At 41.4% G+C, this 27872-nt stretch overlaps 1 protein-coding gene across 2 annotated transcripts; it reads left to right on the top strand.

Annotated features, from left to right (window-relative positions):
- The first annotated feature begins 703 nt into the window (after window positions 1-703).
- Window positions 704-25847, top strand: NEK3 (NIMA related kinase 3). 2 transcript variants are annotated; one of them, XM_043578029.1, is made up of 17 exons: window positions 704-752; window positions 3548-3720; window positions 6001-6094; window positions 6182-6279; window positions 7964-8047; window positions 8620-8687; window positions 8772-8858; window positions 11432-11486; window positions 14326-14526; window positions 15164-15236; window positions 18207-18256; window positions 21412-21511; window positions 22029-22169; window positions 22424-22558; window positions 24709-24835; window positions 25271-25351; window positions 25461-25847. In XM_043578029.1, the coding sequence occupies exons 2-17, from the start codon at window positions 3604-3606 to the stop codon at window positions 25486-25488; spliced, it is 1539 nt and encodes a 512-aa protein (XP_043433964.1). In that variant the 5' UTR covers window positions 704-752; window positions 3548-3603; the 3' UTR covers window positions 25489-25847. The 2 variants fall into 2 exon arrangements, with proteins under 2 accessions (XP_043433964.1, XP_043433971.1); XM_043578036.1 differs by having other exon boundaries at window positions 18210-18256.
- The last annotated feature ends 2025 nt before the right edge of the window (window positions 25848-27872 follow it).

Below are 27872 nucleotides of genomic sequence, written 5' to 3' on the forward strand. Positions count from 1 at the left end.
ACAAATCACCACACAGTGGCTTAAAGCGACACAAATGCATTCTCTTCTCCAAGTCAGAAGTCTGGATTAGATCTCACTGCACTAAAAACAAAGTATAGACAGGATTGTGTTTCTTCTGGAAGTTCAAGGGGGCAATTTGTTTCCTGGCCTTTTCCAGCTTCTTGAGTCCTCCTGCATCCCTTGGCTGATGGCCCCGACCTCCATCTTCAGATCTCTCTGACCACTACTCTGCCCCTGTCTTCCACTTTCCGGGGCCCTCGTGATCACACTGGGCCTGCCTGGAGAATCCAGTCATCTCCATATTTTAGAGTTAGTTGGTTAGCAACCTTAATTCCACCTGCAATCTTAACTGCCTTTACCATGGAACCTAACATCCACAACTTCCATGGAGAAGGATATGGGCATGGGGGGTGGGGGGACTGTTTCCCTCTCCACACTTGCCCAGTGTCACTCAGCTAGTAAGGGGAATGCTGGGCCCAAGAAACTGGTCTACATGAGCTGTTCGCTTAAATTGGAGGCAAACCTCACGTTGCTGGAAGATTCTTTTCCCTCAATGTTACGGGCATTGTTCTAGAGCAACGTGGATCAACAATTTTTAAAACTCGCCCTTAGTAGGCCCGGCTACTCCGATAACAGCGCCTCCCGCCCAACCCGGGGACCTTCCTTCACCGGCAACCCGAGAGACGACCTGCTGGGCCCGCCCAGCGGAAACGCGCGGACGCAGAAGCCGGCTCGGGTCGCCGGGGAAGCTGGTAAGCGGTGCCGCCGCCAGGCACGGAGACTCTGGAAGAATGAGCGCGACCTCAGTGGCGGCCTAGGGCCCCTGGAGCGGGCGATGCCCTCGCGCGGCGGGGGCGAGCGGGAGACCGGCTCTCGGCGCTCGAGGATCCACACCCCAGCTCCGCCCCGGGCCTGGGCCGCTCGCCCGCAGGTCCCCTCCCCCCTCTGCCCCGCAGCCTTGGGTCCTTTGGGCGCCCGGCGCCGCGCAGGTGCACCGCAGGTGCAGGTGGAGGACTGCGAGGTGGCGCGGATTCTCCCGGAGGAAGGATTTGGGCGCGGCTGGCCTCCCGCATGGTGCGGTCACCGCACGCGACCCCTTCTAAACTTGAACGCCAAGGTTTTGCACCCGTGCTCCCATTTCTGGCCATTTGCAAATCACTTTTACTAGTTTTTGATTGGGAGAGGCATGCAAAGGGACTTTGTGACGCTCAGAGTATACACAGGTCTTTTACCGAAATATGGGTGTTAATATTGAGTAATGGGCAAATATGGGCAGAAAGGACCAAATAAATGCTGGTTTTCAGTTAAGAAAAATCAGTGGTTGCCCTTCCTCATCGGTTACTGTCTATTACATAAAATAAAGACCCTGAAGAATAAAAGAATAGGAACATGGGAAAACTTGGCCTCCTTGTTAAATCGGGTAGTACCAAGAGTCAATAGAATATGGCAAAGAACTTCTTTTCTTTCAGATCCCTGAATATACTGAAAACCTGACTGTTGCTGAAAAGAATTGGTTTTGAACACAATGCATCTAAGTTGGTCAATGCAGAAATTTCTAGAGTTTCCTGGCCCTTCTATGACACGCATGAAAACAAATGGCATTTTACAGGTCCCTATACTATGTAGGTTTTGGTTTGTGAGTTTTGCTTTACCTACGGTGCTCTCCGTGCCTCATAATTCTTTGTGGTGTGATTTTAAAACAAAAACAAAACTACAAGTAAGCTTTCTAAAAGCTAAGGTAATTCATTCTAGTGAGTTTTTTTTTCCTACAGTGAAAAAAATTGCATCATCTTTCTAAAATTGTAATAATAATAATAACAGCTGCCATTTATCCAGGGTCTCCTCTGTACCAGGCAGAGTGTTAGGAACTTTGTATTCTTTCTCCTTTACCTGTGATCCATCCAGCTAGCTGCTTCATCCTAGAAATAACAGAAAGGGACACTGAAGTTCAAAAGCTCTACGTATCTCTTCTTCTTTTTTTAATGTTTCTTTAATTTTGAGAGAGAGACAGAGACGGAGCGATCGAGGGAGGGGCAGAGAGAGAGGGAGGGGCATAGAGGGAGGGAAACACAGAATCCGAAACAGGCTGACAGCTCAACACAGAGCCCCACTCGGGGCTCGAACTCACCAGCCGAGAGATCATGACCTAAATCAGAGGCTTAACTGACTGAGCCACCCAGCTGCCCCACTACTTATCTTTCTTAATCCCAGGCATCTCCAACTCAACATGTCCTAAAATGAACATGTCTCCCTTCACCATGCCTTTCCCTGCCCCTGCCACACTCTCACTGCCAGAAACACACACACACACACACACACACACACACACACACACGTACACACACCACCACCACCACCATTGTGGTTTTCCTTTCTTTCAGGGAATGATGTCATTCACCCACGTTATACCAGAAACCTGGGAGTCTACCTTGTCCCCTTCTCCCAGCTTGTTCCCCATAAATGTATTGCTAAAACCCTTGCCAATTCTTTCTACATACTTCCTTCTTGTTTCTTCATCGCCATTGCCACCACCCTCTTCTACTCCATCATCATTTTTTTGCCTTTTTTATTGTTGGAGTCCCACTCCAGCCCTCAGGCCCCCTCCCCTCTGTGATCCATTCGCTCTGCAGCCAGAGTGAGTGAGTTTTCTAATATGCTCTCGATTAAAATCCTTCAGAGACAGCACATTCATTACCCCAAAGAGAAAATCCAGCTACCTGAGCTTGACGTACAGTAGCTTTCATACAAGGCCCTGTCTGCCTCAGCAGCCTGTTACAGTTCTTTCACTTCCTTGAACTGAACAGAGTCTCTTTTGCTCTTAACATATGCCAGCCCCTCTGCCTACATCACTCTTCTCTCTTTTCCTGGCCAACTTCCATTCGTCCTTCAGACTTCAGTTAAATACCATTTTCCTAACTCCTCTGGATATTTCTGCCGTGTGCCAGCGTAACTCTGTGAGACTCACCACCCTGCATTTGTTGAGGTCGGAGGTCTCTGCTTTGGGGCACGTGCGATGGCAGGGACCATGAGAGACCAAAGTGCAGTGCTGTAAAACTGCATCTAGCACGGAAGTATACAAACCACACTTGACCCTTGAACAACACGAGTTTGAACTGCTCAAGTTCACTTATGTATGGATGTTTTGATAAATGCAGTACAGTTCTGTAAATGTATTTTTAAAGTTTATTTATTTATTTAGAGAGAGCAAGCATGATTGAAGGAGGAACAGAGAGAGAGGGAGAGAGAGAATCCCAAGCATGCTGTCGGTGTGGAGCCCAGTGTGGGGCTCCATGCAGGGCTCGAACTCAGGAGCTGTGAGATCATGACTGGAACCGAAATCAACTTGCTTAGCTGCCTGAGCCACCCAGGTGCCCCTGTAAATGGGGTTTTTATTCGGGATTATAAAAGCTGGCGTGAGTGTTCAGTGTCTACCTGTTCAATGGTAGACAAGGAATAAATTGCTGTTGTCCTATTAGGGTGATTAGAGCTACTTTGAATTGATTCTGAAAATACATTTAGTTGTCAAAATTTCTGTTTTTGAATACAGGTTGGGAGAGACTGTGGTGACTGTGCGAGTGGAGGAGGGCTGTGGGGTGCCCCAGCATGGATGGCTACTTGGTCCTAAGAGTAATTGGAGAGGGCTCCTTCGGCAGAGCCCTTTTGGTTCAGCAAGAGAACAGTAATCAGACGTTTGCCATGAAGGAAATAAGGCTTCCCAAGGTACCTCCTGAAGCAATTAGCTCATGTCGAAAGTGTGCATGCAATTTGGCCAGGGAAATAAGTTCTTGAGATTTAACATGGAATTGCTTTTGTGAGCAAAAGATGTAATGAGTTTATTCATTAGCTTTACAAGGTCTTGATATATCTGTATATATGCATGTATATATGCATATATCATATATGTATATATATATGCATATATCGTATATATATGATATATACATGCAAATCATATATATATGATATATACCCTATATATACATATATATGCATATATCATATATATGATATATACCCTATATATACGTATATATATATTTTTAAGTTGCATTTACTTAATACAACTTGTTAAATGTCTACACCCAACGTGGGGCTCAAACTCATGACCCCAAGATCAAGCGTCAGATGCTCTTTTGACTGAGCCAGCATGTCTTGATATATTTTATATGAATTTTTGGATATTGTAATTAACAATAAGGGAGAAAAATAGTCCAGGAGGCGATTGCTGTTGCTTTTATCTCAAGGAATAATTTGTAATAATTTCCAATTTTGCGTACCTAAGAGGGTAAGAATCTTTGCCAACAGCAGCTCAGGTGTCATATTAATGAAAATGGAGCATAAAAATGCCATGAAGAGCAAAAACCTAAAGTGCCAACCTTTGGTCTCAGGGAACGTATTCTGTGGCTCAGTTTTGGGTTTTATTTCCTTGTAAGATGAGGAAGGTGCTGACTTATCAGTGTTTATCATAGTTGTCAGAGAAACAATGTGTCATAGAAAAGAATGTGCCATGGAGGCAGCTTGATAATGTCTTGATCAAGTTTTTAAAAATACATTTTAATAAAATTCTCAGAATTGTATTTCCCCACTGCATTCTTGACCTCGTTTAGTGATTCTCAGCTGGGCTTCAGAGTCATCTGGAGGTGAAAACACAGATGGCTGCCCCCCCTTCTGGTTGAGTAGGTCCAGGTGGGCCTGTGAATTTGCATTTTTAAGGAGTTCCCAGATGGTGGCGGTGCTGCTCTGAGAACCCTTATGCTAGTATGTAGTCAATGGCAGTTTCTTAATTGAAAGATAAGTCATTCAGGATTTCGTCCTCGGAGAATAAGTGAGGGGACAAACAGCTTTGGAAGCTTCTTTTGTAAATCATCTCCTTCCATCCTTGCCACAGTAACGCATCAGTCTCCTTTTTCATCTGGGCCAGTGGTCTGGAAACGTAATGCAGACAGTAAAACATGACAGCCCCATGTTTTCTTTAAGGATAACTATTGTTAATGTCATCTTGGCTCCCCCAAAAATTTATGCTCAGGCTCATGTTAAAAAAAATGTTTTAGGGGCACCTGGGTGGTTCAGTCAGTTGAGCGTCCGACTTTGGCTCAGGTCATGATCTCACAGTTTGTGGGTTCAAGCCCCACGTTGGGCTCTGTGCTGCCAGCTTAGAGCCTGGAGCCTGCTTCGGATTCTGTGTCTCCCTCTCTCTGCCCCTCCCCCACATGTCTCTCATGTTTTTATTTATTTTTGACAGAGAGAGAGAGACAGAACGAGGGCAAGTTGGGGAGGGGCAGAGAGAGTGGGAGACACAGAATCCGAAGCAGGCCCCAGGCTCTGTGCCGTCAGCATCGAGCCCTAGGAGGACTTGAACCCATCAACTGTGAGGTCATGACCTGAGCAGAAGTCAGACCCTTAACCGACGGAGCCACCCAAGCACCCCTCTTAGACTGTATTAAAACTGGTTTATATTCTATGCTTGTAAGGATATAAGGGGTCAGCTTAAGCATAATACAGCCATAATTAAAAAAATCACCACATTTTCTCTTAAGAGTTTGATAAATATAAGTTGGGTCAAAGTGCAGTGCTTTAAAACTGCATCTAGCATTGAAGTATACAAAGCACACCTGACCCTTGAACAACACAGGTTTGAACTGCATGGGTCCACTTATATGAGTATTTTTTTGATAAACGCAGTATAGTAGTATAAATGTATTTTTTCTCCCTTGTGATTTTCTTAATAACATTTTCTTTTCTTTAGCTTTATTGTAAGAATACAGTATATAATACATAAAACATACAATATGTGTGATAACTGACTGTGCATGTTATTGGCAAGGCTATTAGTAGCTACATTTTTGGGGAGTCACATATCACATGTGGATTTTCAATTGCACGGGGGCCATTGCCCCTGACCCCCGTGTGGTTCAGAGGTCAACTGTATACTGTATTGTTGTAAAGCTATCTATTTTAAAATGAAGTATTACATTTATGCTGTTTAAAATCTTTTTCTAGTCTTTCTCTGGTACACGGAATTCTAGGAAGGAGGCTGTTCTGTTAGCCAAAATGAAACACCCCAATATTGTTGCCTTTAAAGAATCATTTGAAGGTAAATATGAATTCCCCCAAATACATGCAATGTAGAATTTGATTTGTGGCCACCAGGCTTTCCTAAAGAGTCTTCTTTTTGTTTTAGCTGAGGGACACCTGTATATTGTGATGGAGTATTGTGACGGAGGGGACCTCATGCAAAAGATTAAGCATCAGAAAGGAAAGTTGTTTCCTGAAGATATGGTAAGAGACTGACTTATATAGTTTCTCTCAAGGTTTGGAAGCAAACTTTCCTTGTAAAATTTGTAGAAGTTCAAATAAAGGCATTGTACCTGTGATTACCTGATACACTTGTTAGATTCACACTTGTTAGAAACAACTCATTTCCATTATCAGTGCTACAGCTTTGTGTTCAAGATCTGGTTGCCTGAGATATCTTTAGGAAGTTAAATAGATATGTTGATAAAATATCAACATTAAATTTTTTTTTTTTTTAATTTTAAAGAGGGAGAGTGCAAGCAAGGGAGGGGCAGAGAAAGAGAGAGAGAATCTTTGGCAGGCTCCACACTCATCGCAGAGGCCAACACAGGGCTTGAAGCCACAACCGAAATCAAGACCTGAGCTGAAATCAAGAGTTGGATGCTCAACAGACTGAGCTCCCCAGGCACCCTTGTTTATAAAATATCAAGGAATAAAACTTATGTGTTTAGAAGAATTTCAAAATTGTCTGATTCATATATTGCCCTATATATTTAAAATTCACAATTGTGTTATATTGAAATTTCAGAAGGTGGATGGATTTATTTTGCATTACAGGATCATCCAAAGAATGAAGCGTAAATTCCTTTTTCTTGAGAGTATGTATTCTCACTCTTTTTCCTTTTACAGATTAGCACATTCCCTTAAGTCTAGTACTTCCTGCCTTTTTAATGAAAACTTGTGTATTAAATACTATTGAAATGAATTGACGAAGGAAAATATTTAAATAAACAACCTTAATGAGATTTAGTTTGATTTAGGGAACAATGCATGTTATGAAAGTATATTGGTATAAATATTTTTCATTTAGAAGTTGTGGTATTAAAAATATGGGTTCCAGAGAAGGAAGTCAGCCTTGACTTCAAAGGAATGAATCTCCATAGCAAAAAAGAAAAAAAATCGGGGCGCCTTGGTGGCTCAGTCGGTTAAGCATCTGACTTCGGCTCAGGTCATGATCTCACAGCTGGTGAGTTTGAGCCCCATGTCAGGCTCTGTGCTGACAGCTCAGAGCCTGGAGCCTGCTTTGGATTCTGTGTCTCCTTCTGTCTCTCTGCCCTTCCCCCCCGTCTCACACTGTCTCTCTCTCAAAAATAAACATTTAAAAAACATTTTATTTTTTAAAAATTAAAAAAAGAAAAAAAAAGAAATCAGTTTGACATTTAAACATAGGCTTCCTAGGCACCTGGAGATTCTGAGTACTATTGACTAGGGATTTATGAGCAGAAAATGCTGACCTCACAGGATTGTTGACAATAGAATGAAATCCTTTAATGTTAACATATGAGCATTCTGACAAAGTAAATGAAAATCTGACATAATGATTACAAAAAGGAGTAGTGTATTTATTCCTTAGTGATGAACTATCTTTATATACATATTTAAGAAATACTTTTATTTGGTTGAATTCAGGAAAACCATAGTGAGAGTTTTATTGAACTAAGTTGTTATTTAGATCATACATAAGATGATGAAACATGGGCTTCACAGTTTTTCTGAATTTCTCCAGGCAACATTGGATCTTAGTTGAACTATGTAATTTTTAGGAGTTCTGTATTTACATTATGGAAAACCCAGGTGAACTAAGGCCTAGAGACGATTCTTTGGGATTTGGGGTTAACATGAACCAGTTATTGCATTCCTGCAATTATTGCCTCCTTTTTCCTTCCAGATACTTAATTGGTTTACACAAATGTGCCTTGGAGTAAATCACATTCACAAGAAACGCGTGTTACACAGAGATATCAAGTCCAAGGTAAGTGGAATACCTTGTGGGGCCTAAAAGCAAAAACAGAAACAAAAACTGTTCCACTCAGTCTTCTTTCTGTGTTATTCTGTTTCCTTCTGGGACATTTTTATTTAGCTTAGAAATATTTGTCATCCTAATATTTATACAAGCCAGATAAGGTACTACCTGAAAAAGATCATTAAATCTCTTTAGTAGTATATGTTAATATGATCCATACTCTCTTTGCGACTGCTTACTGTGACCATATGACCTCTGATGGAAAATGGTCAAGACCTAGACCAGCCACATGGAGGCATCATGCTGACACAGGCTCCCAGGCGGTCCATCAGGCTCTGCTGATACAATCTTAAGCTCACTTGTTTGATTTCTAAGCAGGGATCCTGAATTTCCAAGCAGGGGAATATGTAGCTGTCAAGAGGGTATCTTGTCCTCTTGTGTTCCACTCAGGGACTCAGCTGTCAGCATCTCTCCCCTTAATCTCTGTCATCAGTGGGCTTTGAAAGACAGCTTCTCCGGAAATCTCTGCCTTATGTGTGAATGATGGAAGACATAATCTGAGGTCTTCTTTTTTAACGCAGAATATCTTCCTCACCCAAAATGGAAGAGTAAAACTGGGAGATTTTGGATCTGCCCGTCTTCTCTCCAGGTATGTACTTCTGTTCTGTAGCAATCAAAACCTCCATCCTTCAGGAATGCTCTATCATCATTCTTTGCCTTTTTATGGTTTCAGTCCTATGGCGTTTGCTTGTACATATGTGGGAACACCTTATTATGTGCCCCCAGAAATTTGGGAAAACATGCCTTATAACAATAAAAGGTAAGTAATGTATTTAATTCAATGCGAGCATGACCGCTTGGCGACAGGCACTGCAGCCTTCAAGTGAAGTTTGATCTTTAAAATTACATATTTGAAAGCAATGTAGAATGCCCAGGCTTCTAAATGAAAGTCACAGTTTCCCAACTGTTTTAATCAGAGCTGAAAGGAGCCAAAGGTAAATGCTGAAGGAAAGGCTAGTCATGTCTAGGGACAGTGTGAATGATGACACTGCTTCTCACACTCTGCCGCTCCCACTTTTGAAAATCCCAAGGCACAGGTTACAGCTCTGCCCTTTACATCAGAATGTCTGGGGGTGGGAAGCAGGCATCGGTAATTTCCAGGATCCCCAAATGATTCCAATGTGCAGCAGAATTCGGGGACCGCTGGGTTATGTCAATGAGTTAACATTACAGGACTGGATAATGAGCACGTAACCGATAGGTTAATTAAATATAAGGAGAGAATATTAAGGCCTTATGGTTTAAAAAATAATATTTTTCTGAATACAAGTAATACGTGCCCATTGATGGAGTGGATGAGCAGGGAGAATTTTGGCAATAGAGAGATATATAAGAAAGGATATGACTGTCACTTTTTCCCTGCTATTAATAACATTTTGGTGTTTTTTCCATCCATTCACTTCCCCCCCAAACCTAGTTTATGTACTCTATTTGCATCTTGGCTTCCTGCTTTTTTTTTACTTTACATTATATCATATTCATTTCACTATGCATTTAAACTCTTCATAAATAGTGTTGTTGATCTAATGATAAATTTCCAATTTTCAGCATCACAAACAGTATTGTAATTAATATACCTGTTGTGCCTAAATATAGGTCATTATTTTCTACACATTCCTGGCATGAATTCCTAGAAGTAGAAACACCTCAAGGCTCTTGTTACCTTTTGTCGAGTTGATTTCTGGAAAGGCATGATAATCCATACTGAATAGGTTCCTTTAAGAGTAAAATTGAGTGGACGGGGCGCCTGTGTGGCGCAGTCGGTTGAGCGTCCGACTTCAGCCAGGTCACGATCTCGCGGTCCGTGAGTTCGAGCCCCGCGTCGGGCTCTGGGCTGATGGCTCAGAGCCTGGAGCCTGTTTCCGATTCTGTGTCTCCCTCTCTCTTTGCCCCTCCCCCGTTCATGCTCTGTCTCTCTCTGTCCCAAAAATAAATAAACGTTGAAAAAAAAATTTTTAAAAAAGAGTAAAATTGAGTGAATTGGGAATAGAACAGCTGTCCAGGAACTTATGGGGACAATTGGGGAAATTGGAGTTTGGACAAATATTCAATAATAGTACTGAATTAAGGTTACATTTCTTGGACATGATCATGGTTTTGTGTTTATGAGGGAGAGTGTTCCTTGTTCTTAGGAGATACATGCCGACATGTTTAGGGGTGAAGGCTTTGCTGTCTGCAGTCTTTTTTATAAGAGGTTCAGATTTATATGGAAGAGGGTAATAGCCTGCAAACGTGGCAAATGTTAACATTGGGGAGTCTAAGAAAGAGCCTGCGGGCATTTACTTTTCTGTAGGTTTGAAATTAAAAAAAAAAAAAAAGTTGGGGGAAACGGTTGCTTAAAGCCATTAGTTAAAATGCAAAGAACATCACATAGAAAAAGTCTGGGGCATGTCAACCAGGCAGTGAGAGCGATGGAGGAAAAGGGGATGCTTCGTATGCAGAAGGGTGAGCGTGTGGAGCCAACTAGAGAAGTCAGTTTTCTGATTTTTGACGAACTGTTTTGTGGAGGGATGAGTAGGCTTATTCTCTTTGTTTAGGTATGTGGAGCTAACACGGGGTGGTGAGGGTTCCCAAGAGACACATTTTAGCTTCTGATAAGGAAGACGGCCAGCCCACAGAGCCAGCCAGCAGGGGCGTGGGCCCCACCCGAGGTTGAGCGCTGTTCATCAGGGCCTGGGGCTGTACACAGGTCTGAGCGGGAGCTGCACTGCATGACTTCTAAAGTCCTTCCAACTATGCTAGTCTGAGTCCACAGATACACCCTCTTGTATCACATGCTGCTGAAATCATACCGGAACCACCCTGATTTGGGAGGGTAGGGGCTGGGGAACAGAGAGTTGTATTGTGAACATTCCTGTTAGTAAATATCTAAGTGTGAGACCGAACTTACCATATAGTTTATTTTATTTTTTTATTATTTTATCATATGTTTTATTTTATTTTATTTATTTATTTATTTATTTATTTATCTATTTATTTTAATTTTTTTTTTCAACGTTTATTTATTTTTGGGACAGAGAGAGACAGAGCATGAACGGGGGAGGGACAGAGAGAGAGGGAGACACAGAATCGGAAACAGGCTCCAGGCTCTGAGCCATCAGCCCAGAGCCTGACGCGGGGCTCGAACTCCCGGACCGCGAGATCGTGACCTGGCTGAAGTCGGACGCTTAACCGACTGCGCCACCCAGGCGCCCCTATGTTTTATTTTAATAGCTAGGAATTACTTATGACACCTATTCTTATTAAAGGTAATATTTAATTTTTCTTTTTTTTTATATTTCACATATTCACTCATAACCCATTTGTCATTACGTTGCTTCTTTATGCTTCCAGTGACATCTGGTCCTTGGGATGCATTCTGTATGAACTCTGTACCCTTAAGCATCCAGTAAGTATGGTGTGCAAAATGGAAAAGGCAGCCTCTTGTCATGTCTGGCTATGTCCTCAGGAATGTACCAGATTCCACTTGGCAGTTGGCTTTCCTGAGTTAATGTAGGAGTGCTGACCGCATAGACTCCATCTTTGGCCTTCCGTCTTGTTCTTCCCTCTGGCTCACAGCTGGCACCACTTTAGATAACTGCCTTGTGGCCTCACCACCATGCCCCTCACTCCATAAAAGCTTGGGGTTAAGGTCAGCATAGCTGGGGAGAAGGGGTGAAGAATGGGGACAGAGAATAGTTGTGTGGTACCTGGATCTGCCTCCTGCCTCACCCGCCCGCCCATCGCCCCCGTCTGTAAGTTACCCTGCATAAAACTCGGTGTAAATGGTACCGAGTGACTTGCTCCGTTTTTCAGTACTAAAGTACCTTGTCAGTCTGGAGGATACATTACTGACCCTCCTCCAGCTTCTTGCGGATGAATTCATACACAAGTTTTCATTCCATTGGTATCACCTTTGCCTCGAGCCCCTTTTGTAGCATATACTAACAGGAAATTTCCAAGATTTAGTTTTTGTAGTTGTATATTTGGCTTGCCTGCTTGACTGCCTTCTTTCCTTCCTTCCCTCCTTCTCTTCTTCCCTTTTTCCGCTATTCTCAATTTTTTTTTATGTTGGTAAAATATATATAACATAAAATTTACCATGTTAACCATTTTAAGTGGCACCGATTACTTCACAATATTGTGCAGTCATTACTACTACCTATCTGCAGAACTTTTCCATGGCTCCAAACAGGAAACTCCGTACCCATTAAACGATAACTTCTCATCCCTGTCCCTCCCCGCCAGCCCCTGGTGACCTTTAATCCACTTTTTGTCTCTGTGAATTTGCATATTCCAGATATTTCATGTAAGTGGTATTACACAGTACTTTTCCTTTGGGGTCAGAATTTCATACCTTTCTGTGACTGAATATTTCATTGTGTGTTTGTACGACGTTTTGTTTATCCATTTATCTGTTGTTGGACATTTGGGTTATTTTCACCTTTTGGCTATTGTGGAAAAAATTATTTTTATATTTATTTTTTCAAGATATTTTAAGAAATAATGTAGCAAAGAAGAGGTTAAATGACTTGCCCTGCTTATTGAGCACTTATTTATTAACACAGAACTAACAATACCAGTCCCTGTTAGGTCTTAGCCTTGCGTAGTAATAAATTCTGTTCTTGGGGCACAGATTGAAACGTGGCTCTAACCAAGCATTTTTTTTTATTTTTAATTTTTAAAATTTTAATTGAAATATGGTTGACATAGAGTCTTATATTAGTTTCAGGTGTACAACATAGTGATTCAACTGTTCTATACAATGGAAAATGCTCACCGTAAGTGTAGTTACCCTCTGTCATCACACAAAGTTATTACAATATTATCGACTATATGCCCCATGCTGTACTCTTCATCCCTGTGACTTATTTATTTCATACTTGGAAGTCTGTGCCTCTTAATCCCCTTCACCTATTTCACCCATCCCCATCCCCCTCTACCAAGCATCTTTACAGACGTGCTTGAGAACATATGAGAGTGAATGAAGGAGAAAAAGCCTTCACCACCATTAGGTGAAAGGAACTCACAGTGAAGGCACATGAGGTTAAGAGGCTGTCTTCCTTGAATATGTGTGGTTTATAACGCCAGCTGCATGATTAGAACAATTTGGGAAACCTTAAAAAATGGTGATGTCTGGGCCTATGCCAGACTAATTGAATTAAAATCCCTGATTGTGTCTTGGATGGTAGTGGTTCTAAAACAGTTAATTCTAATGTGTAGCTCAAGTGGAAAACCACTGTTGTATACAAATAATTTTTAAAATTCCAGTATCTTATTTAGGATTATATTCTTTATTCCCCTGATTTTGCCTTGTTTTTTTTTTTTTTTGTAGACTTTCATATACCTGTTCGTATTTTTTTCTAGCAAGAATAAGAATTCAGGAGTGTAGGGCCTCGATGTTCGGCACACCGTCTGTTCTCTCATCTGCTTTGAGGCAAAAGTAGTTCTCCCACCTTTAGGAAATGCAGAAACCTGGCGTAATGGTTCCAAGGCAGATTCACGCTTATGTTTCACTATCTGAATTTTTCTCTTGTAATATGTTGATTTTTTTCCTTTTTCATATCTTCACCTGTATATTTCATCCATAGGGTAGCGCCCTTCCAAGGCAGAAGGCCAACATGTTCTTACTTGAGTATTACCGGGGCTAACCAACATCTAATCTTCATTCCAGTGTCTATTATGCAGTAGAGATTTTTTTAATGTTATTCTGGCATGTCATTTTGTATCCCATTCTATTGCTTATCAAATTTTAATAGCTACTTTGATGACATGAAAGGTAAAAGAGATTTGTCAGTAGAGGTCTAAAGCTGGAAAAGTCTGGAGTGTGCATCACAGGGGGACAGGCCTGGGAGATTTTGAGGGTCAAAGGGATGTTACACTTATACTAAGGCTGTGAGTACCGTTGAGTTCTTAAAAAGCTACATGTATTTGATTTTTAAAATATGTTAAAAATGTGTATCTGCAAACACATTGATTATGAGTGAGAGCGTACCCAAAGCTGGCACTGATGCTAAGACTTTCTCTAGATGGGGAAGTTTTGCACTATTTATGCTTACCTTTCTTCTGAACCCAACGTAAGATTTCGAATAGTACCTTGAGGAACCCCCTCCCCCAGGAAGAAAAATGACCAGGCAGCAGATACATTTATAAAATTAAAATGATTCATGAGAATTCAGTTGAGCTGGTAATTTCTTACTTCTCCTCTTCCCTCGTATCTGCTCTTATCGTTCGGTTTTACCTTTTAGTTTCAGGCAAATAGCTGGAAAAGTCTTATTCTCAAAATATGTCAGGGGTCCCTGAGGCCACTGCCATCTCAGTACTCCTGTGAGCTGCAGCATCTGATCAAGCAGATGTTTAAGAGGAACCCCTCACATCGCCCTTCTGCTACAACACTTCTCTCTAGAAGTTCCTTGGCTCGACTGGTCCGCCAGTGCTTACCCCCAGAGGTATGATACGTGTTGGATCCGCTGTGAGCAGTTTTCGAGTGTGGTAAAATGATTCGTTATCTTTTAAACACTGACGTGTTGTACATGCTTATAAAGATGCAAATAATGCAGAACTGTATTAAAAAAATACACACTTCCTTTCCTTTCTTCTCTCCCTTCCGCAATGCTATTCCCTGAGAATAATCACAGAATCTGTCTGTGTAAGCTTTCAGATATTTTTCTAGACCTATAGAAACATCTACTTGTGTGCCTAAATGATATGTATTTTCTAAATGGCATTTTTACTTCCCTTTTTTTAATTAGAAAAGTTTTTTTAATGTTTATTTATTTTTGACATAGAGAAAGAGAGACAGAGTGAGTGGGGGAGGGCAGAGAGAGACACAGAATCTGAAGCAGGCTCCAGGCTCTGAGCTGTCAGCAGAGCCCGATGCGGGGCTCAAACTCACGAACCGTGAGATCATGACCTCAGCCAAAGTCAGATGCTCAAAATGACTGAGCCACCCAGGCACCCCAGTATTTTTACTTTTCAACTGTAAATATGATTGTGGAGAAGAATGTTGATAATTAAATGACATTATGGCAATGTCTATAGAAAAGCATATTCCACATCTTTAAATTCTCTGCTTTAAATTTTCAGATCATCACAGAATATGGTGAACAGGTATTAGAAGAAACCAAAAATTCCAAGCATAGTACACCAAGAAAAAAAAGTAAGAATTTTGGACAGCTTATTTTTTGCTCGGTGTTCTTTTAAAATGTAGTATAACAAAAAATAAAAATATGATTTTCAAGTTACTGGAGACAATTTCAGAGATACTCCTAAAAGTCAAATTTTTCTTATTGTATTTCTGATGTAATTCTGTACTGACTGTTATATATTTAGTTTGCTAGGAATCAGAAAGCCTAGTTTGGAGATTTTAGGGATGTGAAGATTGTTCTCTGTTTCATTATTAGTACCAAGTTTACTTTGGTCAGGTAGAAGGCTTCTGTGGGCTAGCCTAGGAATACAACCATGAAAATACAATGTTAATCTTCTAGGAAATTACCCCCAAGTTTCCAAAGAATCATCTGGTAACCAAAATTTTAAAAACAGCCTTTTTCGGAAGTTGGAACTGTGCACATAATGGCTGCACAGAATTTCCATACATGTTTAGTCAATCCTGAACAAATCTCAAATGTAATTTATTGTCTCTTTGGAAATTGTCATCTCTTAATTTTTGCAAAGCTATTATTGTCCCTTTTATTAAAAAAAAAATTTTTTTTTTAAGTAAACTCCATGCTCAATGTGAGGCTCGAACTTATGACTCTGAGATCAAGACTTGTTGTATGCTGTGCCCACTAAGCCAGTCAGGTGCCCCTGTTTTTGTTCCTTTTTATTTATCATCAGTGACTCAGACCTTCCATCTGATGAGATCCAACGGATGGTAGCTATGACCGGAATAAGAGAGGAGAGAAATAGAAATAGATCTTCCAGTCACTGTAGGGACATGTTGTAAAACCTCCATTGTTTGCTTCTCACTGTCTTCGCGTTGGATACTCCAAGAGAAACACTCAAAAACTGTGCTGTTTTCTGAAAGTTAAATTTTAAATGTTATTTTTGTAAGAATGTAATGTGAGCCCTTTGGTCTTGTAATTCAGCCTTTTCTCCATTCCTTCAGGGGTGGCCAGTGCCCTTTGTTTCAGCAGTTTGCTTTAGTGTTAATTGTACTTTACATACTATTTTGTGGCTTTTGTCCGCATCCCAGGGGAGTGGCAAATAGTTTTAAAATGCTGAGCAACAACAATAAAAAACAGTCTTAAGATAAGTTTCAAGATAGTTTGGCTAAGTGTAGTTTTACAACTTTCTTTCTTTCTTTCTTTCTTTCTTTCTTTCTTTCTTTCTTTCTTTCTTTCTTTCTTTCTTTTCTCTTTCTTTCTTTCAAGTTTACTTACCTTGAGAGAGAGAGTGAGCAGGGGAGGGGCAGAGAGACACGGAGACAGAGAATCCCCAGCAGGCTCTGCACTGCCATCAGGGAGGCCGACGTGGGGCTCGTATACGTGAACCTTGAGATCACGACCTGAGCCAAAATCAAGAGCTGGACGCTCAACCGACTGAGCCACCCAAGCGCCCCTAGTTTTACAATTTCTAAAAAGAGGAATAAAGCAGTGGAGAAGTGCTGCCATGTCCGACCGTGTGTCTGGTGGCATCTCCACCCGATCAAGGGTCAGTGGCACCAGAACAGTGAACGCTATATGAGGGCGGGGACTGGGTCTGATTTACTCACTGTCGTATCCTCGGCACCTGTCATCACAGATGCTCAATAGCAATTTTTTAAAATGTTGAATGAATGAGGAACATGGATGGCAGGGCTCTGCCAGGGAAAATCAGCCACTCTGACCGAAGGGACCTGGTGCCAGAGTACTCCCTGACGGCTGCTAGTGCCTTGTGACGGAATAAGCAGCTCAATTTATTTTTCTCCAAATTTTAATTTAAATTCTAGTTAGTTAACATACAGTGTAATATTTGTTTCAGGAGTAGAATTTAGTGATTCATCACTTACATACAGCACCCAGTGCTCATCACAACAAGTGCCTGCCTTAATACCCATCACCTATTTTGCCCATCCCCCACCCACCTCTCTCCATCAACCCTCTGTTCTCTATAGTTAAGAGCCTCTCTCTTTTTAAAAAGAATTTTTTTGTTGTTAAAAATTTTTTTAATGTTTATTTTTGAGAGAGAGAGAGAGAGCGTGAGCAGGGGAGGGGCAGAGAGAGAGGGAGACACAGAATCTGAAGCGGGCTCCAGGCTCTGAGCTGTCAGCACAGAGACTGAGCGGGGCTCGAACCCACGAACCACAGATCATGACCTGAGCTGAAGTCAGATGCTCCTCACTGTCAGCACAGAGCCCGATGTGGGGCTTGTACTCACTAACTGCGAGATCATGAGCTGAGCCGAAATCAACAGTCAGACGCTTAACCCACTGAGCCACCAAAGTGTTCCAGTTAAGAGTCTCTTATGGTTTGCCTCTCTCTCTTTTTCTTTTCCCTCCCCATATGTTCATCTGTTTTGCTTCCTAAATTCTACATATGAATGTAATCATATGGTATTTGTCTCTGTCTGACTGACTTATTTAGCTTAGCATAATACTCTCTAGCTCCATCCGTGCCATTGCAAATGGCAAGATTTCATTCTTTTTGATGGCTGAGTAATATTCCATTGTATATGTATGCCAAATCTTCTTTATCCATTCATCAATTGATGGACACTTGTGGGCTCTTTACATAGCTTGGCTATTGTAGGTAAGGGAGCAGCTCATTTCTTATGAGGGATACCTATTCCAGCTGCTATAATAGCAGGGAGAGCACAGACTGCATAGCTAGCCTGAGCTGAAGATGGTAATGACCTTCCAGGTATGCAGAGTGTTTTACCTCCTAGTGCCTATATGGGCTGGCATAAGTGCGTACTGATGCCTTACCTTTAAGATGTTAACATTAGGAGTAAAACAGCAGAAATAGCCTCTTTTCTAATTACTAGGTGACTAAATCTTGATATCCCTATTCAGGCTAATGCTTTGGCCCTTTGACTTTAAAAACTTCATTTATCTTCACTTGTCTTTCAAGCTTTGTGCAAATCACATTAGGAACTTAAGAATGTGAGCCTGTACATGCTTTCTCTTCCTACCTTCTCTTTTCTTTTTTAGCAGACTCCAGCAGAATCAGGATAGCTTTGGAAAATGAGGCAACCACAATGGTAAGTGCTTTAAAATTACGTTTGTGAAACACCTGTCTACTGGGTACCATCCAGTGCCATGAGATGTTTATAACACTGGGACCTGGTCCGTCCTGGCTGGTAGTTTTTCATCCTTTGGCACGTGAAGTAATTGGTGGCTGTTGTCCTGCACTGCCAGCTGAGCCACCTTAGGACATCAATCACTGGTTCATTTACTTTGCTTTTTCTCTTTTCTTTGTTTCTTCTTTCTTCCTCCCTCCCTCCCTCCTTCCCTCTTTCTTTCTTCCTTCCTTCCTTCCTTCCTTCCTTCCTTCCTTCCTTCCTTCCTTTCTTCCTTTCTTTCTTTTCTTCTGCCCCAAACCCGTTTTTTTCATTTGAATTCTTGATGACAAGTGGTTTCAATATAGATGTAAGAGAACTTTGTTCTGCTTTCCATCATGAAAATTTTGTTTTAGTCTGGCTGTGGTTTGTTTTTCATTGTGGCAAAACATGTATGACATAGGATTTTACCATTCTAGCCATTTTTAAGCATGCGATTCAGCAGCATCAATTACAGTCACAGTGTTGTACAACCAGCAGCACCCTCTGTTTCCAGGACCTTTTCATCCCCCATTACAGAAACTCTGCCCACTGTACAATAACTCCCCATTCCTCCCCGCCCTGCACAGCCACCCCAGCTCCTAGTGACCTCCATTCTACTTTCTGTCTCTATAAATGTGGCTGGTCTAGATACTTCCTAGGAGCGGAATCATACAATATTTGTCCTTTGTGTCTGGCTTCTTTTGCTTAGCATAGTGTTTTTTAAAGTTCATCCATGTTATAGCCTGTATCAGAATATTCTCCTTTTTATGGCTAAATAATACTTACATCTCTGTTTTGATCTTGACATTTTTCTGTTCAGGAACTTTTAGTGCCTCCCCATTATCTGAGAAAGCAAGCTGACACTTTTCAGCCTGACATTCAGGGTTCTGTTTGTCTCGTTTTGCCCTGGGAGGCTGGGAGCTCTTTGATACTAAAACTGCAGTCAAGTCCTGAATAGGAACAGTGGGTCCGCTTCCTAGTGTTACCATACCCAACTCAGTAACTTGTGTCACACTGATGATTTTTTTCTTTCTTCAACATTTTAATCAACCTTTTAATTCCAAAAAGAAAAAAAAATTAGCGCTAACAGCAAAATTTTCTATTTATGGAATGTACTAGTAATTAAACTTGTAAATTTTTGGAATGGAGATTTGGCTGTAAATAAATAACAGCATCCCACCGTTATGTGGCCAAATGGAATAGATCCTGCCCCTGTACTTTGTTTTTTAATTTGTGTGGGCATATCTATTTTTTTTCCCCAGCTTGATTGAGCCATGATTTATAGACAATAAAATTTACCCATTAATATAGAGTTTGATGAATTTGGAAATTTTATACAGTCCTATAACCACCACCACAATCAAGATCTAGACATCCCAGCCCCCTAAAAAGTTTTCTCTGGGCCCCTTGCAGACAATCCTGACTCCTCTTGTAGGTGACCACCACTGTCTATTTTATTTTATTGTATTTTGTTTTGTTTTTTGTTTTATTTTATTTTGTTTTGTTTCAATTTTTTTTTGAGTTTATCTATTTTGAGAGAGAGAGAGAGAGCGCACGCACAAGTTGGGGAGGGGCAGAGAGAGAGAGGGAGAGAGAGAATCCCAAACATTGGTGTGGAGCCCAATGCGGGGCTCGAACCCACAAACTGTGAAATCATGACCTGAGCCAAAGTCAGATGCTTAACTAACTGAGTCACCAAGGCACCCCACCACTGTCATGTTAATACCTACCTATAGTGGACATATCCATGTGTTCTCGCAAGATGAAAAGGGGGCAAAATGTACGCAGATTGAAGAAAGAGCCAGAAAGTAAGCCGGCAAGATATGATGGCAGGAGGGCAGAGCTGAGTGGTGTGGAGCCACGAATGGTGTTGGAGGCTGCTGTCTGTGGAGCAGTGACTGTTAATGGGAATGGAACATCGGAATCCCCTCAAGGCTTTGTTTTTAAATATTTTATTAAGTTTATTTATTTATTGAGGGGGGGAGGGGCAGAGTGAGCTAGAGAGAGAATCTCAAGCAGGCTCCACGCTGGCAGCACAGAGCCCAATGTGGGGCTCGAACTCAGTAAACCACCTGAGCCAAAACCAAGAGTCCCATGCTTAACTGACTGAGCCACCCAGGCGTCCCCCTCTCAAGGCTTTTAAAACTGCTCATCACCACTACCCAGCCGAGATTCTGACTTCTTTGTCTATTGGGGGTCCTTCGCCATATGGGGAGAGAAGTTTGAGAACCACTGTATAGAAATAAGGCACAGTGTGCCAGCTACAGCCTACTGTTTATTTATTCAACAGATCATTGAGAACCTATATGCTGGAAACTGTCGAGGCACAGGATATGTATTCCTTCTCAAATATATGCAGATTTAGTGGCACCTAGACAGTGTGTTGCTATACTTCATGAAATCAGAAGCTTAGATGATTTGGAAAAATACTGAAAAGTGGGAACATTTTATTTTTTTTTAATTTTTTTTTTAACGTTTATTTATTGTTGAGGCAGAGAGAGACAGAGCATGAACGGGGGAGGGTCAGAGAGAGGGAGACACAGAATCCGAAACAGGCTCCAGGCTCTGAGCTGTCAGCACAGAGCCCGACGCGGGGCTCGAACTCACGGACCGCGAGATCGTGACCTGAGCCGAAGTTGGCCGCTCAACCGACTGAGCCACCCAGGCACCCCGAAAAGTGGGAACATTTTGACTATATATAGCAACTTTATAAAAGATCTCACTTTGATATTCCAGCATGAAAAGCCCAATACAGCAAACCGTATTGAAAATTTTCATTCCTCATTGCTTCTGTGAAGGCCTCTCAAAGACGTCTGTCATTTTATATATCCTCTTCATAGTTGCAGCGATCAATATTAATGATTAGTAATGTGTATGACTTTAATATACATAAATAGGTATGTATGTGTTTTTTAACCTACATATGTATGATGTATATGGCTTCTACATACAGTTATATATGGGGTTCTATAGTTATTAATGTTTTTTTAATTCATTAATCTTTATTTAAAATTTAGGTAGCTGACTTTACACACTTTACCTTGTTTATAGCAATTCAAGCATTGCTTCATCCTTATTTTTAATCTCTTTTCAAGCAAGGGGAAGAACAAGGTAGAAAGTACAGCGACACTGATTTAGAAAGCATTCATAAAAATTCAATTGAAAGTGCACTGAGGAGAGTAAATGAAGAGAAAGGTAAGTTATTCAAATTTGAGTCACTGTGTAAGTGAGGAACTGGGGAATATGGAAGGAATACTAACTTTCACCTTCCTTGGTTGTAGGTATCGTGAGCAAGTGGGCTGGCAGATTTTTGTTTGCTTATCTAGTGATTTATTTCTTGGTACAGGAATATTTTATTACTCACAAAAAAAGAGAATAGTGTTGATCAGTAAGAGCCTTTAGAAAAACAGTATTTGTTGCACTATCTACCATAGAAACCATGTCCAGAAATATACAACCTCTCAGGGCTTCATTCTTTGTACATTGTATAATATATAAATATTTTTAAAAATTCACTTTAATGATTAGCTTTACTTTTTCATTTGGAGTTTTTTTTTTTTTCCATTCCCTTTACTACTTAGAAGAACATTGTTGTGAGTGGAGGTGAGTTTAAAGAGAAAAGAAAGACTTCCGTATAGTTGTTCAAGTATATGTGTGCATATAGATGAATAAATAATATGCTTAGCAGTCCTTTTTAACATTTTGAAATCAGATAAATCAGTCCATCCGAAGAAAGCCAGTTCACCAAGTCCTCTCAGGCGACAGTGGGAGAAAAATGTACCCGACACAGCTCTCACGGCTTTGGAAAATGCAGGCATCCTTGCCTCCAGTTTAGGGGCCGGGGATGATAGAGGTCAGTAGTCCGATCGAACAGTGTTATTGGAGAACATTTTCTAATGGTTGTTTAATGGGCTAGACGTCGTTCTTGTTGTTTTTATTATCACTCTGTAAAAGATCTTAGGTGTCATGCCTGAGAGCAGTGCTCATGGAGACAAGTGAAATAGATTTTAGTAGAGAGTAAAATATAATTAGCTTAAAATATGGTCTGGAAGATATATGCTGAACATCTTTTTTACGTGGCACTAACAGTTACCTTTTCACAACTAGGTGGTTCTGTAATAAAGTACAGTGAAAATAGCACCCGTAAGCAGTGGCTCAAAGAGACTCCAGAAACTTTGATGAACATCCTCAAGAATGCTGATCTCAGCCTGGCGTTTCAAACATACACAATATATAGACCAGGTGACTCAAGTCTATTACGTAACCGTGGAAACACTTTGATTTTTTTTTAAAGTGTGGTAAAATATGCATAAACTAAAATTTACCATGTAAGCCATTTTTAGGTGTGCAGTTCAGGGGCATTAAATACATACATGTTGTGCAGCCATCACCACCATCCATCTCTAGAATTTTTCCCATCTTCCGAATCTGAAATTACATACCCATTAAATAATTCCCCATTTGCCCCTCCCAGAAACTTTGATTCTAAAGTTGTAAATGATTTTATTAAAAAAAATTTTTTTAATCTTTATTTTTGAGAGAGAGAGAGAGAGACAGAGAGAGAGTGTGAGTGGGGGAGGAACAGAGAGAGAGGGAGACACAGAATCCAGAGCAGGCTCCAGGCTCTGAGCTGTCAGCACAGAGCCCAACTTGGGGCTCCAACCTGTGAACCAGGAGTTCGTGACCTGAGCCGAAGGCAGACGCTTAACCGGCTCAGCCACCCAGGTGCCCCAGAAGTTATAACTGATTTTAAAGTTATGAAATGATTCAGAACATTGTATTTTTTAGGTTTTCTTGAGTTTTTTTTTAGCAAGTCTTGAGCTGTAATTAAGATTTCCCATGGAGCTTCATTACTTTTATTTGGTTTTTATTTATTTTTTAAATGTTTGTTTTTGAGAGAGAGAGAGAGAGTGTGTGATAGCGGGGAAGGGCAAAGAGAGAGGGGGGCAGAGAATCTGAAGCAAGCTCCTCACACAGCACAGAGCCCGATGCAGGGCTCCAGCCCACAAACCATGATGAGATCCTGATCTGAGCCGAAGTCGGACACTTAAACTTGGACTAAGCCACCTAGGCGCCCCTTCATTACTTTTTATTTACTTGTTTGTTGGTTTTAACAAGGGTGGGACTACTTTGGAGGGTAGTCCGTTTTTACCATGCAGAATACACCACTGCTTTACTGACTTTAGTTCAGACTCCATCGTAGTAAACTTGGAGGAACTTCAAGATTTCTTTTGCTCTGTGCTTGAATTCTGCCGTATTGAATAGAGCTCAAGAAAGAGAAATCATTAGGATTTGATTTTCTTATTGTTTCTACAGACATTTTCACTAAAACTGCACGAAATCACCTTTTGTAATACTCTCTTTAGAAATCCAGGCCGAAGCAGTGCATTAAGGGTGTCTACATGTGTGTACATGTGTGTATAAGTTTGTTTATTCAATTATTAAGCCACCTTGCTAGGTTAAGATCTAAGACAAATTATGCCAAGTAAAGCATGTAATGCTGTGGTAAGTCTCAACTGTGTTTACTGTAACAGATTTAGTTGTATTTGTTTATTTGGTCAGTGTTTATTGAGTGCCTAACTTATGCTAGGTTAAGATTTTAAAAAAAAGAAGAAGACTAAAACACAGTTCCTTCCCTGAAAGAGTGTGGGGGGAACGTGGCCCTCACATCAGAGGTTTAGAGGAGTGTAGGTGAATTGTGGAGATGTGTCCTGATAGAACCGCCCCGCTGTGTCACAGGAACCCTGGGTGCAGGTGGCTACACGGGACGGAGTGTTCAGGAAGGCTAACGGTTGTGAATTTTGTTTTAGCGATTGTAGGTCCTGGAGTTTGTTTTTGGTCCAATGATAAAGGTTTTGTCGTTTCAGGAAGGTCACTGTTCAGAAACTCTGCCATAGCTCTGTTTTGAAGGGTTTTATAAAGATTTAGCCCACATTGTTGTGTTAGGTTATTGTTGCGTGAGCAAAAAATAAAGCGATTGCCATCTGAAAAATTTCTTGAAGGGACGCTTGTGGTTGCCATTCCCTAATGTTCTTCTCCACCACTGGAAAAAGTTGGGGGTGGGGAGCTTAAAGGAAAAACAACTGTAATACAACCATCCAAAGGTAACTTTAATATAGGTTCTTATATTTGGAGGTTTTAAGTGTACTTTTCTGCATTCTTCTTTTGAAGAAAGTACTGCTTGTAAATTTAATAGTGATACTGATGCTTCATGGGCCTGTTTTATGCCAGAAATCATGCTGTGTAATGTGGGGAGGCGCTATAGAAGAAATATAGGGCCTGGCATTGTCCTCAGTTAGCCAGCTGTCTTCTGGAGGATTTTAGTCCTATGTTCACTAAATAAGTAAATGCTGTTAAAATTGGCATAATTTCTGTTAATATTCCTCTTGAAGGCTCAGAAGAGTTCTTGAAGGGCCCCCTCTCTGAAGAAACAGAAGCATCAGACAGTGTGGATGGAGGCCACGATTCTGTCACTTTGGACCCAGAGAGACTGGAGCCTAGATTGGATGCAGAGGACACGTATGTTGGGATATACCTAGATGGTGTTAGTCGGTGCGCATGATGTCAATTATACCTTAATTTCAGGTTTAGCAGGAACTGGTTATATTACTTGACATCACAAATGAATATTTATATCTTGATCTTTTGTCTGGGATGGGTAATGTGTTTTACAGTATTATTACAGAATTCCTGACTGAGCGGTATTTTATGATCGTTTAGCTTGGACTTACTATTTTTTAATATGTTGGGTTTTATTTGCAAATGTTGTAGAAACATGAAAGAAGCAATCCTGTGGAAGGGATAACAATGCTTTCCCTCCATTCGGTTGCCTCATGGAGCTCGTTTTCCAAAAATGTAAATATTGTGATGGTGGCGTTCTGTTTTGAGCCATCAAAAAAAATACTTGCTGTGCCCCTAATATGGAGGCTTAGTATCCAAATTGTTTCTTCACAGGGATTTTGAGGAGGACGACGACAGCCCTGACTGGGTGTCAGAACTGAAGCAGCGAGCTGGCTGGCCAGGAGTGTCTGATGGGTAACGCCCAAGAAGTGCTCTGTCGTTAATATCGCGTAGATGTTTAAAGTGAGGAATTAATGTTTGGATGGTACCAGCTCACAGGATGTGTATTTTTCTTTGGACACAGAATGAAGAGGGGGAAACTGAATATTTAAAACTGTTCCTGATGAGTGTCACAAGGTTTAAAATATCTGTAACTCTCGAGTTTTTGAACTCAAAGAGAAGGCGTGGAAGAATGGCTCTGAGCTTCAGGCTTGCACTCAGAACAGAAATGGGATGCCGCTGCTTACATTTTGTGTGATTGTGGGAGATTATTTAACCTCTTGGAGCCCCGGTGTCCAGAACTCTAAAACGAGGATAATAATGCCTTCCTCATAGGGACGCTGAACATAGACCATGGCAACGGCCCATAATGTTATTTCTGCGATTGTTATGATTTGTGTTTAATTGCTGCACAACTCTTTTTACATTTCCTAAAGGTTTGAGGATCAAAATAAATTTAATTAGACCATAATGATGTCGTCCAGTTTTCCAGTAAGACTTATTTCTGGGTAGTGATCCATGATCTTCAGTGATCTTCACCAACAATCCGCCATCTTTAAATACGGCCCCTCATGGCACCCAGGTCAGCAGATCAGCTGTGGGACGGGGTGAGGGGGCTACAGATCTTGTCTGCAGTTGGCAGTCTCCTGGGCAGTCTCCTGGGCAGGAGAAAGAAACAGGCCAGAGGCGGGACGTATTGGACACTAGAGTGTGCCGTGGAACTAAGGGGATGCCAGTATGTGTGGGGCATGACACACACGTGCTGGGGTCCCGTCATTCCATTGTCATTCCATACTGGGATGCTGTTGTGAGGTGACATATTTTACTATAGAAGAAAGAGGCTTCTCCCAGGGGATCTCCCCGAGCGAGTGTGCAACAGCAGAAGCCCGAGGCAGTACGGGGAGCAGTGCTCCAGTGAAGAATGGGAAAGCAGTTGAATCTACAGCAGGATGGTTTCTGAGCATCTCCTGAAAATGTGGAATACATGCATCTTGTAGATGTAAACCATTTTTTTTTTTAATTTTCAGGAACAAAAACCATGGTATAGCCCTTCACCCCACACATTTTATTCACCCTTAGACATCTAGTCAACCTGATTTGTTACTGCTGCTGTTAGCTTTGATTGCTTGATGAAGGTGATGTCTGCTACAAGGTTAAACTGTAAGGCTACTGGTTTTCGATTTCTGGGTCCTGTTCATTCCAAGTGAGTCACCAAGTCCAGCCCATACTCAGGTGCTGAGAAATTAAGCTGTACCTCCTGAAGGGGGCTGTCATCCAGAGCTAAGTCGTTTGTATTTTTGCTTAAACTGTTCCAGCTTTGGCCATTGGGAGTTTTTCAGGTTACCTCTATGTTCCTTTGACATGCCCTCATTCTTTTGTGTTTTGGGAACACTTCCTGGTACTTTCTGGTACTACAAGAAGACGGTCTAGGCTCATCTTGAAGCGTCTCTGTCCCGGCTTCAGAATCAGCCATGTCTCCGAGGAACCTTGGTTCCTGTCATGGTTTCAAAACCAGGATCGGGGTGCTGGGTGTGCTTGTTGCCACTGAAATGTCACTGCTCCTAGGCCCTCTCAGCAGACAGAGCTAGGAAATCCATCTGTATTTACTGTCCTATGCACACGCACACAACTATAGTCTTTCTGTATCTCTCCATCTGTATGTATATTAAGCTAAGGGTGAGTTCATACTGATGTCCTTGCGTCTGATTTAGTACCAAAGGTTCACCCTGGCCTTTCCCCTCGCTCTTCTGTAGCTTCTCTCTCTGATAGTGAGAAACCTGGCCCGAACCATCCACTATCCACTTAACTGCTCAACCCCAGGATACAGATGTAAAGCAGTTTCCAAATAATTAGCCCATGCTCCCGTGAGAAGCAAATTTCCCAACTAGAGTACAGCATTTATGTGTTGTTCCTAGTGCTTTTAACCTTAGAGTTCCAGTTAAAACACCATTTCCCAGAGTTACTTAGGTTAGCTCCTTTTTAGCCGCTCTCTTGAAAACTTTTCAAGAATTAAGGTAGGCGGGGGTCACTTTAAGGATAGTTCCGGATACTCAGCTTCCATAAATAACAGTATTCAGTACCTCTTAGTCATCTCAAATTTTAGCATTGCCCCAGGGTGTAAATATTTCCAAACCACCAAACAAAGGGAACTTGGAATTATGTATAGTTATTGAGAGACTGAGTCTTGATTAGATGACAAATCTTTTCAAAAGTCAGATGGTTTGCAGAGTTTGCTTTTATTATTTAAAAAATTTTTTTTATTTTTGGGAGAGAGCAGGGGAGGGGCAAAGAGAGAGGGGGACAGAGGATCTGAAGTGGGCTCTGTGCTGTGGGGCCTGAACTCATTAACTATGAGATCATGACCTGAGCCAAAGTCTGGACACTAACCGACTGAGCCACCCAGGTGCCCCAACAGAGTTTTGCTTTTGAGGTACACTTTTAACAAACCTTCCTATTATTTATTTAAATGAATGAGATTTCTTAATACTTACAGCTG

The sequence above is a fragment of the Prionailurus bengalensis genome, chromosome A1 (assembly GCF_016509475.1).
Source record: "Prionailurus bengalensis isolate Pbe53 chromosome A1, Fcat_Pben_1.1_paternal_pri, whole genome shotgun sequence".
NCBI lineage: Eukaryota > Metazoa > Chordata > Mammalia > Carnivora > Felidae > Prionailurus > Prionailurus bengalensis.